Raw genomic sequence first — 16,176 nt, forward strand, 5'->3', positions numbered from 1 at the left:
TTAAAAGATTATTCCGGTTCGGAATATTCTGAATTATTCAATTATCAAACATTCGAGAATTAAAATTGAATTTTGAATAAGGACGATAAGCTTTGTCTAGTAATGTTAAAACAGATGCCAATGTTTTTAACAATGCCACATTATTCCCTTTGGACTTTGTGGTAAAAGAACCACAAAACATGCGATTATTTATTGTATTTTACTAATAAATAAAATAATATAATTTTTTTAATTTTTATTTTACAAAGCAGACAAACAAATGAGCAATATGATGAAGTGCTTTTGCCGTAATCACTGCACTGATTGCTCGTTGAAACCGGAACACAGCAATAAAGCAAATTGATGTTTGGCGGTAGAATAAATAATAAGTGGATGCCTATGAAGGCCAATAACATAAGGAAATACCGTGCGTAAAATTACTACTGTTGAAAAATAATAATTATTATGTTTGTTTAAATTTCTTCTTAATTTTTCCTCTTAGTATTTTTGTTAATTAATAGCCATGTCTTTTTTCTAACAAGTTATTAATAAATTAGATAAACGCCATGAACATACCTACTATTACGATTCGGTTGCATTTCATTTCCAAAATTGTATGAGATTTACTTTTCACTTAAACTTATTAAAAACAGTTTCCTTATAATAAATTGCACAAAATATAGTTTAATGTACCTTTTGTGTTAAATTCCTTTTTATTTTATTGCATTTTTTTTTTAAATTACAAAATATTATTTCATAAGCAATTTTTTAAATAAAACAATACACCCAATCACGCATATAATTTTATTAAGTCGACTGTAGCTAGGCTTCTCTATACCTCGTTAGTTATATATAATTGACAAATAATGTAAATTATTTTTTACTTTAGGGTACAAAAATAAAATGTAACAATCACTATCTACATCTTACTGGATTATTGAAAAGATCGAATCTCGAAAAAATCTTACAAGATGAATTTACATATTTGTGGTTATTTTTAAATATAAAAAAAAACAAAATATTGTATACATCATTTAGAATACATGCGATCTAAATTGACCGTCAGATATTAGTCACAGTCCAATGCTGTGACTATAGTTTTTATGAATCACAGCATGGATTGCTTAATATAGACATCCGTCGTGCGTTGCTTTGAATTTTCGTTTTTATTTTACAAACCAATTTATTAATTTTACGATTACCATTTTGTTAAAACGTATTAAAACATTATCCAGGTAATTATTAAAATTATAAACGAAGAGCAAAACAATTTTACTATTTTTAATTGCTATATTTTATTTATAAATAAAACAAATTAATTTGGATAAAATATTGCAAACCTATATGTAAGCTATAAAAATTTTTGATTTTGATTAGCGCTATTCTATATTTTTTTTATTTCACCCGAGTTTCTGAATTATGTTGAAAACTATTCATTACCATAAAATATTTTAGGCAGAAAAAAATACATTTTACATACATACTAAAATTTAAGAAAAATCTTTTAATATTTTCCTTTACAGAGATGTTAGAAAATATCCCACATTTCCAAGTTGATAAACCAAGTCATTAGTAACAGCAGAGAAGCAACGAACATAGCTTAGACTTAAAAACATTTGTATGCCATAGAGGAATATGTAAAATTATTAAAATGTTGAAGGATCTTTTAAAATATTTTATACAATGTTACTACAGAAACACGATGCTATACGAATATTCATAGACGATTTAAATCTAAGTACAAAATTTTTTAAATGTAATGATTTCACATTAAGAATATCTGTTACATTAAGATTAATCCTTAAGCTGTATTCATTTTTTAAAACGATGTTAATGTTTCCAAATGGTCTTTCAAATGTGTTTCTAAATCATCTTTATCTTTGGCTGTAACAAACAAACTTATATTTATATTAATACATTCAATTTCTACCTAAATATCTATTACATTTGCTATCAGTCTGTTAACAACAGTATCTCTACTATATATTTAGTTTTAACGTACCTTAGTAAGTAAATATAGGTATATACATTAATATTACCGTCTTTAATGCTAATAAGTGCTATATTTATTTGATAAACATCTAAGCTATTAAAAACATCAACACTTATTTAGTTCGTTTCATTAACAAACTTATCTGCTAACCAATTCTTAGTTGATTTGTTTTTGATAAACTTAACGTTGATTTTAGAATATGGTTTTATAACATTATCTCTCATTATGAAATTCTATCCTATGTATGTTTTTATATCGAATTTCATAGCGACCTATTTCTATTTTTAAAATATTGTTCAACAAATTTTAAAAAGCTGTATTTTTCAAAGATTTCTGTATTAAAGATAGAGTGTTTGGCTTATATCCAGACCGAAATGCTGTCGGCTGTATTTCTAATCCTAATTTACGAAGTGTATTATTTTGTCAGGAGTTTATGACTCTCATGAATTATATTTTGCATTTTTATACAAGCGAAAAACACACTAACTATTTTATAACATATCTAAGCACATGTCAGAATTATATAAAAAGCGCTTATCAAATATTTCATTGTCTTCTTATTTAAAATATTAGCTATAGCTGAACCAGTTTATCTTTGGTATTTTTATTTATATATACAACTTTGATAAAAACTTTCATATTTCATATATATGTATATAATTTATATACATTAAAATACTCTTTATTTGAATTTAATTGAAACAAAAATAAAATGTAAATATTTAAGAAAAAAAATCTCCAGAAATAATATATTGATAAAAAAAATTTCAAACTAAGACGAGTGACTTGAGCGTTATAAAAGAATTAAGGAACAAATCATACACTCTTCAGCACTATATACTTAGTAATTTACAACACATTATTTACTTAATTATCTAAAATAGTAAGTACATATCAGGTTATCCGACGATATTAGGAAGTAACTTGTAAATCTACAACTTCATATTGTTTATGTCACTTCACTAAAGCCGTGTTATACACTAAATGGTCTTAGTCACGATACTACTATCACTTGGGCTGGAACTGTCTTCTAGTCTGTGGTTTTTGAGGTCCTGTAACAAAAGCAAGTTACAAGTGATTATTATTTCACACATACACGATTATTATAATGAAAACAATTAAATAAATCATTTATTAATATATTTCAAATTGAGATTTTTTTGAATACAAGTAAGTTAAGTCGTTGATGTTTTATTAAGTTTATTTTAATATTTAATTATTATTGACATTAACATTGTTTATAGGCTGTTGAAACCTAATGTCGGACCAATAATTCATCCAATTGGATTATGAGAATGACAGAATGGAGAGAGAGAGAAAGAGAGCACGGGCTAGTCTCTCTGTTGACTGGTCGTCGTGACTTTCTGAGTTCAGTTGAATAAAAAAATGCTTTATCGATGCTCAGAGAACGCAAAGGCCTCGTCTAGCTCACGCCTCTTTTATCCAAGTATGCTTTTGTCCAGTTCATTTCATTTTATTTCACCAGAAATTTCATTTAGCATCGTATATTATTGTAGAAAATTTTAACATTATCAAAATATAACGGCTTGAAAATAAGGATCTTTAGGAAAATCATTAAAACCACTCGTATGTAAAAAGGTTTTTTACTCCGTTCAATAAATCAGGGTTGTTTAATAAAACAACTCTTATTGTATTTTTAACAAAGTCTACTTTTCATTGTACTGCTAAAAGAATTATATAATATATGGATCAAAGAAATACATAATATTCGTCTTAGCATGAAATTGATGTTTTGTTTTTGCTTTCATTGTGTTCAAAGTAAGGTTTAATGGTTATAGATTAAAAATTGGAATAACCTTTAAAGATAATGTAATACGTCCAAAATGCTTTTCGTTTTGCCTTTACTCTAGGACAAATCTTGTTGTTCACTGACACACTTATAGACCTTTTCTTATTAAAGATAATTAATTACTACAACGTAAGTGTAAAAACTTGTGTATAACCTACTTTTTTTGCCAAGAATGAGGTGAATCTTATAGGTTTAATTCGGACCTTGAAAATCTGATTCGGATTTAAGTACTAAAATATTACTGGTTGTTTCTGCTTAGTAATAATATAAATATTAAGTGTTATTTATACAAATAAATAAAATTGAAATGTATGTCTGTTATTTTAAAATATGTCTCATTTTAAATTAATTTGGAAGTTACCAAAATCTGATTAAGATTTGTTTTATATGTTTGTCTATCTGTTTTTCCGGATTAATATTTAAAGCAGCTAAAAATACACGTGTATATATATAAATTATCATAAGGAGCATTCAAAGGTATCGCTTAGTTTTTATTTCATTAAAATTAGTTCAGTCTGTTAAAAGTAATAACTATTTTGATTTCACGTCCATATCTTTGTTGTCCAATACTTTAGGCTTATCTATACAAATAAATATAATTGAAGAGTATGTCTGGTACTTCAAAATGACTGTCTCTTTTAAGTTAATATGGCTAGTTGTGGGGTTCCAGCAACTTTAATAATTTAAATATTTTATTTGCATAGTTCAAATAACCATTACGTATGGTAAAATTGTAGAACTTAAAGAATTTTCGTCACAAAATCGCGAGTTTTTTTAGTTAATTTATAAAATAAAAAATGAAACTTTTAAGGGAGATCAAACAATTATATAAGAAAAACGAGATGTTAGATAATTATTTGAACAATTTTTGTTTACACGGTCTTTGATAATTAAATTATATTAGGTGAACAGTTCCTTTTAACGACTTGCTTCGTGCAAGTTGTTACTATAGTTGAATTTTTGTAGAAATAAATTATAGCAAGCTTCTTTTTTTCATTTAACAAGTCGTTATGACGAGAAACGTATATGGATTCTGTCAAAGCCCCAAATTTCATATTTGCATTCCATCAATTGACATCCCATATTAATACCTTTTCCAACATGTTATAGAATACATTTATGAACATAAAAGAAAAATATCAAAATCTATATGAACAGCTTTTATGACCAATGTTTTAATGTGTTTGGGGGCACTACTGGTGTATAAATAAAGAAGTCTATTTTATATTCCACGGCGGAGTTTCTTACACTAACATTAATGGAGCCATAACGAAGTAAACTGCTTATTGCGGGTCGATATATGTAAGTCTCAAAAGGCTTTGAAAAGACGTGAATTTTTTATCCTAGTACGACACAACTGATGTCTTTGACTATTTTGACAATATTAATACATATCTTGTTATCACATAGCAAATACATTTGAAGAAATTTAAGAAAGTTAATGTATTTTAAAGTTGTATAATCGAATTATAAAAAAAATATGAAAAGATTTTTAAAATTAACGTCAATTAATTCCTGTTCGACTGCTAGGCTAAGGCCTATACTTTTGAGAAGAAGTATTTGGAGCATATTCCACCTCTCTGCTCGAGTTGGTTACGCACGTGGCAAGCTTATGAGACATATAGTTTTACTTCATCGTCGAGCAATAAATGAATTAAAAACAAAAATTAAGACCACGAAAAAAATTCCGCTTACCCATATTTGAACTTGCAAGTTACTAATTATTTTAAAACCGATAACTTATATTCAGAATTTTGAACACAAGCGACCCTAACGAAAACCTTTAGTTAAGCTGTGATCACAATTGTGTGAGAAAGCGATTTTACACCACCTTGTTGTAGTTTTATCAGTTGGTGGCACAGGTGGGACCGCACCTTAAAAGGTGATACCGCGTCGTAATCACTTCTATTTCAGTTGATCGTGCAAAATCGTTACCCCACCCTTTATTACGTTCGTTGAATCAAAAAGTTTGTATTAGATTTCTGTCAATCAGCCAACCTTTAAAGTATCCCCTAATATTCCCTGACTAATAAAGCGTACTATTTTTTTATAAGTGGATATGTCAATAGCCTTAATGGATCATAAGCAGGAATCCTTCGAAAAGAGTGATTGGAAATATCAAATTATTCAGATAAATCTTTTTAACATAATTTTTATCATGTCTCTCAGTTGCTTCTTTTTTATTTTGGTATCACCAGACATTTTATACCTACAGTTTTTTAATTGGTACCCTTTTTTTATATTCGCCGGGAGGGCAAATGACTGTACTCAACCTGATGGTAAGTGGTAGTAGAGTCCAAACGCGACGACGGCCAGTACAGACGGGAAAAACGTTCTGCACTAGCCGCCTTCGCCTTGCCGGCCCGCAAGATGCCTCTTCACGCCTCGTTTGAAGGAACCCGGGAAAAGGAAGGAGGGGAATACGTGAGCTGGTAAGGAATTACTTATTTTGGAAGAAAAAACTTATTTTGGAAGTGCGACACAAAGAAAGGAGTTGCCAAATTTCTTTGTTCGCGATGGAATTGATGTCACAGTTAGGTGGTGACACCGAGAACCAGCTCGCGTGGACTTAAGAAGGAAGGGGGCCCTTAACTCAAAATCGATATATTATATGCACTGAGCCTTCACAAGCTTGATGTATATAAAATCAGTTTTAGCATTGTTCTAGTAAAAATGTTCTCAAAATTATATGTTAAATATCATTATAGTTCACAAGTAATTATTTAATAAAAACAGCAAAAATACAAAGCTCTGTTAATGATTGCATTTGGTGTGGGTCGAATTCCTACTTTACATAAATCATAAAATTATTACCAATATGTTCTTATCACCTTACATATATTTATATATTTACATCTTGGCACCTTGTATATTCAATAGCGATAGTAAAATTATATAACATTCAACGTACTCTAGATGTTGCCATTCGTTGGACTACAATCTCAAGCCTATCTCCGGCAGCAGCTATCAATGGAACTGTTAGACAACAATCGTAGTCAACCGTTCTCGTACCGTTCACCTGTAACAAAAAGTTAACATCTAAAAGTCTTATCGAAACAATCATTCTATCGTATTTTTCTTATGGAATTAAGTAGCTTAGCAATGTGTAAAAAATGAGTATTTTATTCAGACAAATAAGACAATAATACAGATTATTTATGCTTTGTATTGGATATTCTGTAAAGACGAACGAAGGTGTACTTAGATACACCATCCATCGTGGTCGTGAAATATCAGAAAGTGATATGTGTAGTTGGTTTTCAGTATTCCACAAGTTTTTTTTATCATATAGGTAGATATTTTATCATATACGACCATATAGGCCACCTCATGGTAAATGGTCACCAACGCCAATAGACATTGGCATTGTAAGAAATGTTAACCTTTGCTTACATCACAATCTTGGCGTTAAAATAAGGTGTTATGTCCATTGTGCCTATAATTAAACTGGCTCACTCACCCTTCAAACCTGAATACAACAATACCAAGTACTGCTTTTTTGTGGTAGAATATCTAATGAGTGTGTGGTACCTACTCAGACGAGCTTGCACAAAGTCCTACTGCTAGTGAGATAAAAGTGAGTTCAAACAGAAAATCACTGCTGATGTATTATATACATAATTTTACAAATAATCATTTATACCAACTTTATGTTAATAAAGATATATTCACTGATAACAGTGTATCCTTATCGAGATAAGCTTGACCGATGGTAGCTCTGATTAATTGTATATCAACTTGTCATTATATCAATACTTAATTTATTTTTGAGTATATGACCAGATATACAAGTAAATCAACAGCCTATAAATGCTACACTGCTGGGCTAAGGCCTCCTGCCTTTTCTCTAATCTACTTCATTGGATTGTGTGAATTGCAATGGTGCACATATTCATCCAGATGTTAAGCTTTAATCACGATGTTACACCTTAACTACTGAGCAGGATATTAGTTATAAAAACAAATTAAATTTCACGGATATCTTTGCTTAAGATTTTCGTGCTCAAACTAGTAGCCCATCTCAGTTCAAGCCATATTGATTCCATGTAATCGAAGTGCTTAGTTATTAATTTAAATTGTCATTTTTTAATTACCATACCTGTAAGATTCTATCATAAGGCCTTAACAGACCAACTATATCTGCTGGACCGCCTTTTCTTATTCTATTTATATAAACGCCTCGTTCATATAAACCATCTGATACAGAAAATCCATAGTCATCATAAATAGCATCCTTGTATAGAATTACATGGTGAATGGATCCTCTTGCGGGTGAAAGAGTTTCGCTACTGTATAGGCCTGTAATAATAAAAGGTTGTCCTAAATATGTATTATATTTTTATATAAAAAACAGTATAAATTATGTAAATACGTAAAATGTCCAATGATTTTAATAAAAAATACATTTGTTTATGAAAGTGATAAGTCAAATTGGCATAATATCAGGAAATATGAATATAATATTACATTTTAAACAGTAAGTAGAAATGTTAATCCACTGCTCTTGATGAGAAAGTTAGGAACTTATAACACAAATAACAATACATATCTACAAAAATGAAGTTACATTTATTTTGAGACCATATTTCATAATTATAGATCTTGTACTTATAATGTTTAAGAGTAAGACTTACTTGGCATATCATTTTCATAAATGGGACTAGCGGAGAATTGAAAGCTAGTTCCTGGCACAGTTGGTTTTAATGGAGACTTTTGAGGCGTTGTAACAGTATAGATTCCATTATTTAAATAATCGCTATCCCAATTTGGTCGCCGACTTTTCGGCGAAACGATACCATACGGTCCCATTTGGACATAATCGCATTTGCAGGATGTCTTTTCCATGTTATGTAACTGACAGTCCTTCATATTTGACGTCAGTATTTCTATTTGCTGTACGTCATCCTCTCTCGTGATATTCTGTTTGTTTTTTAAAGTATTATCTGGTATTATACAAGTGTTCTCGTAATGGAAAGTCTTAAGAGAATTATTTAGTGAGTAGTTGGGGAGCGGCAAATCGTGAATGCTGTATGGAGCCGCCGAATTGAAACTGGATGCCATGAGTTTATCTTCATCTGTTGGTGAATAGGGCTGCTTATCTATTATTCGGCTTTTATCTGGTACCGCATATTCTATTACATCTAAATTACCTAAAAAGGAACGTTGCAAATATTTATATAAGGAAACGTTGTTGTGCTCTTCTTTGCAGATTCAGAAGATCGAATTGCGCTTGTTCTTATATCCGATTAATTTTGATTTAGCTCGTGTAAAAAAGAATGATAATTTGTATATCATTACATCACGGTAAATCTATTTTTAAACTTTATATTTAAAAACTAAAAGTTAATATGGTTTTTAAAATCCAAGTAAAGCAAACCCGAATATATCATCTTACCACAATTAGTACTAGTCCTGACGGGAGTGTTCTGATCCCAGGACTCTACTGCACTATCATTCGACAGTCCAGGACTTGAAGTTGAATGACTGGAATCTCTTACGCTGGATTCAGCACAATCTAATGAATACGAAAAATACAAAATAAATAAATCATCACTTTAAATAAAATACATACCAATTGTTGTTAATCTACAAAAACTATTTTAATTATATTTATAATGCATATTTACTATGTTGAAATACTGATTATTTTGATGTTTTTTTATCAATAATTGTACGAAAGCTAAGCATTATTAACAATGTCTTTTTTTTATATGCGCCGGGATGGCAAATGACTCTACTCCACCTGATGGAAAGTGGTAGTAGAGTCCAAACGCGACGACGGCCAGTACAGTCGGGAAGAATGTTCTGTACTAGCCGTCCCCGCCTTGCCGGCCCGCAAGATGCCTCTTTACGCCTCGTTTGAAGAAACCCGGGTTGTAAGAGGAAGGGAACACGTGAGCTGGTAAGGAATTCCATTTTTTGGTAGTGCAACAAAGAAAGGAGTTGCCAAATTTCTTTGTGCGCGATGGAATTGATGTCACAGTTAGGCGGTGACATCGAGAACCAGTTCGCGTGGACTTAAAAAGGAAGGGGGAAGCAGGAATTAGAGAGAATAATCCCTCTGATCACTCGCCGTGATACAAGTCGATAGAAAGTGCTCAGTGCTGCTATCTCGCGACGCAATTGTAAAGGTTCAAGGGCGTTTGTGACCTTTACGTCACCAATAATGCGTACTGCACGACGCTGCAACCGGTCCAAGGCCTCCAGTAGGTACTTAGCGGAGCCATCCCAAAGGTGCGAGCAATATTCAACTCAAGACCGTACCTGTGTTTTGTATAACAGGTACAGTTGTTGTGGCGTGAAAAAACGCCGCACCTTGTTCAGAACTACGAGTTTCCGTGAGGCTGTTTTTATAATAGCCTCGATGTAATCGAAAAAGCCAGGCGGATGTTAGCATCCTACCACCAGATGAGCAGATGGTCGCTCAGATATCCTTTAGTCGCCTCTTACGACACCCATGGGAAAGAGAGGGGCAGTGAAATGTATTCTTTCTCCGTCACTGCACGGATAAAATGTCTTAGAACAATATTAATTATCATACAACCTTGAAATGATAATTAGATCTATATATAGCACATTTGTAAACATATTTGTTAAATACTTAAAAAAAGTAATTAAGGCATATTAATGCAGTTTAAAGGTTATTACTTCCCCTTTAAAAACGAAGAAATTTTCGATGGAATTTAATTCAGTTCATTATTTTTCGAGCAAATATCCTGTATTATAAAAGTTTGTTATTGTGCCAATATCGTGACATTGTGGTGACTTTTTGTAATGAAAAAACTTAAATTGTTTGACCGCAAAACTCCCAATGAGTTTCAAGCAAATACTCTTAACTTTTATTACACATAAAACGGAAATCGCAATGTTGAAATTACATATACAATATGAACCTAAAAGGTAAATGTTTACAAAATAAATAAAAACAACCGGACTCACTGTCGCGATAAATGTATGTATAACCGATATAAATATTAAAGGAATAATTTACTATGTGAATTCAGATACGGCAATATATATAAAAAAGTTGTTTAGTATAATTGGGAGACGTTTTTGTTTTGATATTTAACTTTATTTTGTTATTGAATTGAAAAAAATACAAAAAAATGGAAAACAAATAAATTTAAAAAACCCATACACATTGGAATTTACTGATTATACTATGTTAGGACTTGAAGTGTTGAATGTTCCATATTGGAGCAAATGCTTAAAACTTAAGATAACATAATTTCTTACCTGTTACTTTTCGACACATTTGCAATTGAACTCGCTGTCCGCTTTGTTGTAATAATTTAATTGCTTCAGAGAGAGGTTTGTTTAAAACGCTTTCTCCATTAATGCTAAGCATCTCGTCTCCTATTGCTAATTTACCACATTTTTCCGCTAACCCTCCTGTTATTTTAAATAGGAATATTTTATTTTCATTAATCTTTAAATATATATAAATTAAAACTATATCTACTAAAAACGGTTGTAAGATTACCTTCAACAAGTCCACTTAACAGAATAGGTTGGGAAACATCCTCACTTCCAGCGATCGTCAAACCTAAAGGTCCATTTTCCTGTCTTATAATTTCAACCATAAAAACTGCCGTATTACCATTATCACTACCATGACTTCGTTCGCTTTCCTTTGCACTATTATTAGGACTATCTGTATGATGACCTGAATCTTCTCCACTGTGAACTACAGCCTTAGTTTCAATATTACTAAAACTTTGTAAAGTCAACTTAGCGTTATGTTTGTGGATATTTGACCAGTCTTCAGTGAGGTCGCGTTTACGGATTTTCAATGTTATTATATCTTCGGGTGAGTTTTGCAGTATATTGAAAGCTGTATCCTGTCAAATTTAAATATTGTTAATATTTTTTAAATAATGTTAAAATAATAATGAAATGTTGTTTAACTTGTAATTGAACGCTGCTGGCACTTTTTAATTAATATTGATGTATCAAAATTATAAAATATTGTATTTAAAAAGTCAACATGAAGTATTATAGTACAATTTTTGGTTTCAGTACAATAATACAATACCAGGGATAAGTTATGCAACGGTTGACTGTTGATAGCCAAGAGCTGATCACCAGGTGCAAGTGCGCCACTCCTGTGTGCGACTGAACCAGGTTTTATATCTGATATTACCATCGGTTCTTCGTTACTGAGAAGTTTTTGCTTACAGCCTGTAACAAAAATTGAGAATACTAAATGCAAGTAGTCATTGTGAAAATATATGAGATTATTAAATATATGGGATACTGTTTTCTCTCCTGATACATCTGTTATAAATCTAAATAACTAGGATAGCTAAGGCTATTTGTTCAATGTTCATAGCTTACACGAACACTATAACATGATCACTGAAGCTAAGAGGAGTGACAATGTAATTATCACATGAAACCAAATCACAAGTCGACAGAGCAAAAGTTTCTAACTAGATTAGCTTTGCTCACAAGTACGTTGCTTACAAAATTAAATCAGGTCATGGTGTTCTAGCTCAAAACATTTAAAACGGCATTTTATTAGTTAACGTATTTAAATGATGATAAAAAAACCTTATGGTAAAAAGTCATCATCGTTCGTAGAAATATGACGCTGTTAGAAATGTTCATTTCATACACGATTTATGCACTGTCAATCATCTATTATCAGGATCTAAGATGTTATGTGGTTATTAAACTGGTATACAATAATACGCAGTGACCGGTATACAATAAGTAGTATTTTTTGGCAATAGACTAATTGGTAATTCTCCGGTGGGTTCAACTACGACGAAATCATTTTTTCTTGTTGGAGTAAAATCATAAGAGTTTTGCAACTTATTATTAATTTAATAAAATGATAATATTTGTTTTTATTACCTGTTATTGTCACACCCAGTCCGGCTGATGTTTTAGCTAATTTTACATTAAACACTCCACTTGAAGCTTCTATTGTATTTGGCATACTAAATTCCACATTTAAAGTCAAATATTTTGGATTATGTGAATCGTTTCGCCTTTGTAAAATTTCATTTGCGACATCCGCTGTTAAATTTTCGTGTCCATTGATCGACATCACTCTATCTCTTATTTGTAGACACCCAGACCTGAATAACAAAAAAATATAAAACAATAGTTCGAAAATTTGAATTAGTCTTATAGAAAATATGGATGAGAATTAAGACTTAAAACTAAACTTATTATTTCAGCGCGTTACGCGTTAATTGTGTAAAATACATATTCTACATTATAATAAGCTGAATATATTACCTGAATGCAGGAGATTGAGTGGCAACATGTGAAATAATTAAAGCAGCATTTTCATCATGAACAGCTAAACCGCTAGTTTGTCCCGGGGGCACCTCTAACTGTATATTCAATGATTCTGTTCTACATACTCCCATGTTCATATAATTCTGCTGCCCATCTATTGAATTAATTAACACTATGTAACGTTTAAAACAAATACATTGTTGTGATCCCAAACTAAGAGAATTAATGGGAACACAATAAGTCCTAAGTAAATATTAACTTGACCCTAATCCAAGACCCTACGTTCATTAAACGGGAAAAAAATATTTGTCCTGTTTCGAATTTCAAAGTACTGATTTTCAAGTTTGACGGAATTATTTATGTCGTAATAAAGAGATTCACGAATGATCAATTTTATTAAAGCAATAATATTCAAATATAATATGACTAGACAAAAGTCAAAAAATTTAATAAAATTGTTGTAACTTATAGTCAACATATTTTTTAAGAACCAATTCCAATAAAAATATTGATTTTTTTACCATAGTCATCCTGTAATCCTAGTTTTGGCATCGAACTTTGTCTATAATTTCTTTGTCTCGGTTTTTTTGGATTTAAAGTTGAGGCACCAGACATCGAGTTTTCTGAAAATGGATTGTCGTCAAAATCTTAATAAATAAGCTTTTCAATGTAAAATATTCATTATAAAATCTCTACAAAATAAGGTTACTGTTTAAAAATTGCGTAACACCTTTTCTGTTTTTTCATTACTTTCCTGTTCATTATTTAAAAATAAGCTTGACATTGACTTGTTTCGATAAACAGTTCCCGCATCATTTCGTCGTTAAATATACGAATTAAATTATTTATGATATTATATCTTAATATTATAATAATAGAAAATTATTAAATTCATCTTCTACGTTATCCTATGACAAAGTAATAAAAAACTCGCATCAAAATAATATTCCAATTGGGGACGTACTAAGCGTTTCTCTGAAGTAATAAAAGTGAAACAAAGAAAAGTGAAACAGAAAAAATTGAAAACAATAACAATATAATATTATTATAATAAGATTTTGATTACAAATAACTATTTTGTTTGTGAACATAATGAGAAACACAAAACTTTATGAATGAATTTCGTAACAATTATAATAGAAAAAAGGATTATACTTTGTCCAATTCTATAACTATACAAAGGAATTACAATATTCTAACTAAAATGTGCTAAGTTTGGTGTTCATTACGTTTCAAAGTGATACTTGAACCAATTTCTAGACGATATTAGTAGAACTGAAACATTAAAAGATTGTCTGAAATTCGTAATTTTCCTATTACAATTTACGTCATATTTTTTATTTTTATTAGGAAAATAAAAATAATACTGTACAGTGTTTTTTTTATTTATTTATGCAACATTAATTTAAATACCAACTATGCTTTCTTAAGTAGTCCTGTAGTAGTAATAATTATAACAATGTAGGCTAATTTTCATATAATACGTGAAATATAATAAATCAGCCTTATAAAACAGTACGTCTACTATTAATATAATCGTATGTTTTGTTATACTAAAAAATCATTTGTTTCTCTTAAAAAAATAAGTTAAGGTAATTTATTATAACAAACGCTCGTCGTTTCACGCTTAGCCTTTCTTTCAAGTTCTAGTAGACTCAGCCGCAAGAATTTCGGAGTTGTTGAAGAATTAACTCCGTAATCATTCCCTTGCTACCTAATTCGGTTTTGACCAAATTCCGATGTTCTTAGAATTTGATTATTGGAAATTATGCAAACTATTAATTAATCTGTTTTTATATGTACACCCTCAAACCCATTCCTTATTATATTTTAGCTCATCTTGATAAAACGAATACCGCTAAGCATTGCTTAATATTCTCAAGTATATTATTTTACTTATTAAAAGTATTATTGACGTGACTTATAAAAATGTTAATATTCAAAGTACCTCTCGTGAACCGTCCGCCATGAGCTAGAACGTGTCTTGGTGCAACGTGTAACCGCGTAAATCCAGCTTCACAATTTTCAAGATAGCACATAACTTCCTCTGCCGTGTAATTGTTTCCATCTATGACGTGATCATCAAAAGCGAGCAGCTGATCACCAGGATGTAATGCTCCACATCTGTGTAAGACACAATTTGAAGTATACATAGCATTGATATTATGTTTCATAAATTTTTTAGCGATACTTTCAATCATCTAAAATCTTATATTATAGAATTGTTTGTTTGAAATTTCATGTTGATTTTAAAACAATATATATTAAAAGATTTATATTTGTTTTATAAAGGAGTTGTTTTCAACCACATCGAGAATAGCAAAATACTAAGTACACATCAAAATTAACATAGTATATTTTAATACGTCAGCCGAAACTTATGTAAAACGTTTTTATTACTTGGTTTAATAATAATTAGGTATGGACTTATCATTTTATCATTGTATGACTACAAAAAATAATTAAAAATGGGACGGGAATCCTACCCTTATTAAACTACTATTATTGCCATATGATAAATACTAATATTAACAATATAATTTAAAGTAAATACTCCCCAGTGGTAAGAACGCGTGAATCTTAACCGATGATCGTTGGTTCAAACCCGGGCAAGCACCACTGAATTTTCATGTGCTTAATTTGTGATTATAATTCATCTCGTGCTTTACGGTGAAGGAAAACATCGTGAGGAAACCTGCATGTGTCTAATTTCACTGAAGTTCTGCCACATGTGAATTCTACCAACCCGCATTGGAGCAGCGTGGTGGAATAAGCTCCAAACCTTCTCCTCAAAAAGAGGAGAGGAGGCCTTTAGCCCAGCAGTGGGACATTCACAGGCTGTTACGGGACGGGAATCCTACCCTTATTAAACTACTATTATTGCCATATGATAAATACTAATATTAACAATATAATTTAAAGTAAATACTTCCCAGTGGTAAGAACGCGTGAATCTTAACCGATGAACGTGGGTTCAAACCCGGGCAAGCACCTCTGAGTTTTCATGTGAAGGAAAACATCGTGAGGAAACCTGCATGTGTCTAATTTCATCGAAATTCTGCCACATGTGTATTCCACCAACCCGCATTGGAGCAGCGTGGTGGAATAAGCTCCAAACCTTCTCCTCAAAAAGGGAGAGGAG

The 16,176-nt window shown here is 30.9% G+C and overlaps 1 protein-coding gene across 3 annotated transcripts in view; it reads right to left on the minus strand.

Annotated features, from left to right (window-relative positions):
* Positions 1-2,641: 2,641 nt before the first annotated feature.
* The window catches only part of LOC126768470 (glutamate receptor-interacting protein 2), a 313,332-nt gene continuing 299,797 nt past the window's right edge, over positions 2,642-16,176 (minus strand). For all 3 annotated transcript variants that reach the window (XM_050486599.1, XM_050486597.1, XM_050486600.1), the window contains 12 exons: positions 14,983-15,158; positions 13,556-13,657; positions 13,032-13,188; positions 12,642-12,868; positions 11,818-11,963; positions 11,266-11,623; positions 11,019-11,174; positions 9,178-9,297; positions 8,417-8,932; positions 7,882-8,081; positions 6,694-6,801; positions 2,642-3,024 (listed from right to left, as the gene is read on the minus strand). In XM_050486599.1, coding sequence (XP_050342556.1) covers positions 2,953-3,024; positions 6,694-6,801; positions 7,882-8,081; positions 8,417-8,932; positions 9,178-9,297; positions 11,019-11,174; positions 11,266-11,623; positions 11,818-11,963; positions 12,642-12,868; positions 13,032-13,188; positions 13,556-13,657; positions 14,983-15,158 — 2,338 coding nt within the window. In that variant the 3' untranslated portion in view covers positions 2,642-2,952. The remainder of the gene's footprint in view (positions 3,025-6,693; positions 6,802-7,881; positions 8,082-8,416; positions 8,933-9,177; positions 9,298-11,018; positions 11,175-11,265; positions 11,624-11,817; positions 11,964-12,641; positions 12,869-13,031; positions 13,189-13,555; positions 13,658-14,982; positions 15,159-16,176) is intronic.

The sequence above is a fragment of the Nymphalis io genome, chromosome 5 (assembly GCF_905147045.1).
Source record: "Nymphalis io chromosome 5, ilAglIoxx1.1, whole genome shotgun sequence".
NCBI classification, from domain to species: Eukaryota; Metazoa; Arthropoda; class Insecta; order Lepidoptera; family Nymphalidae; genus Nymphalis; species Nymphalis io.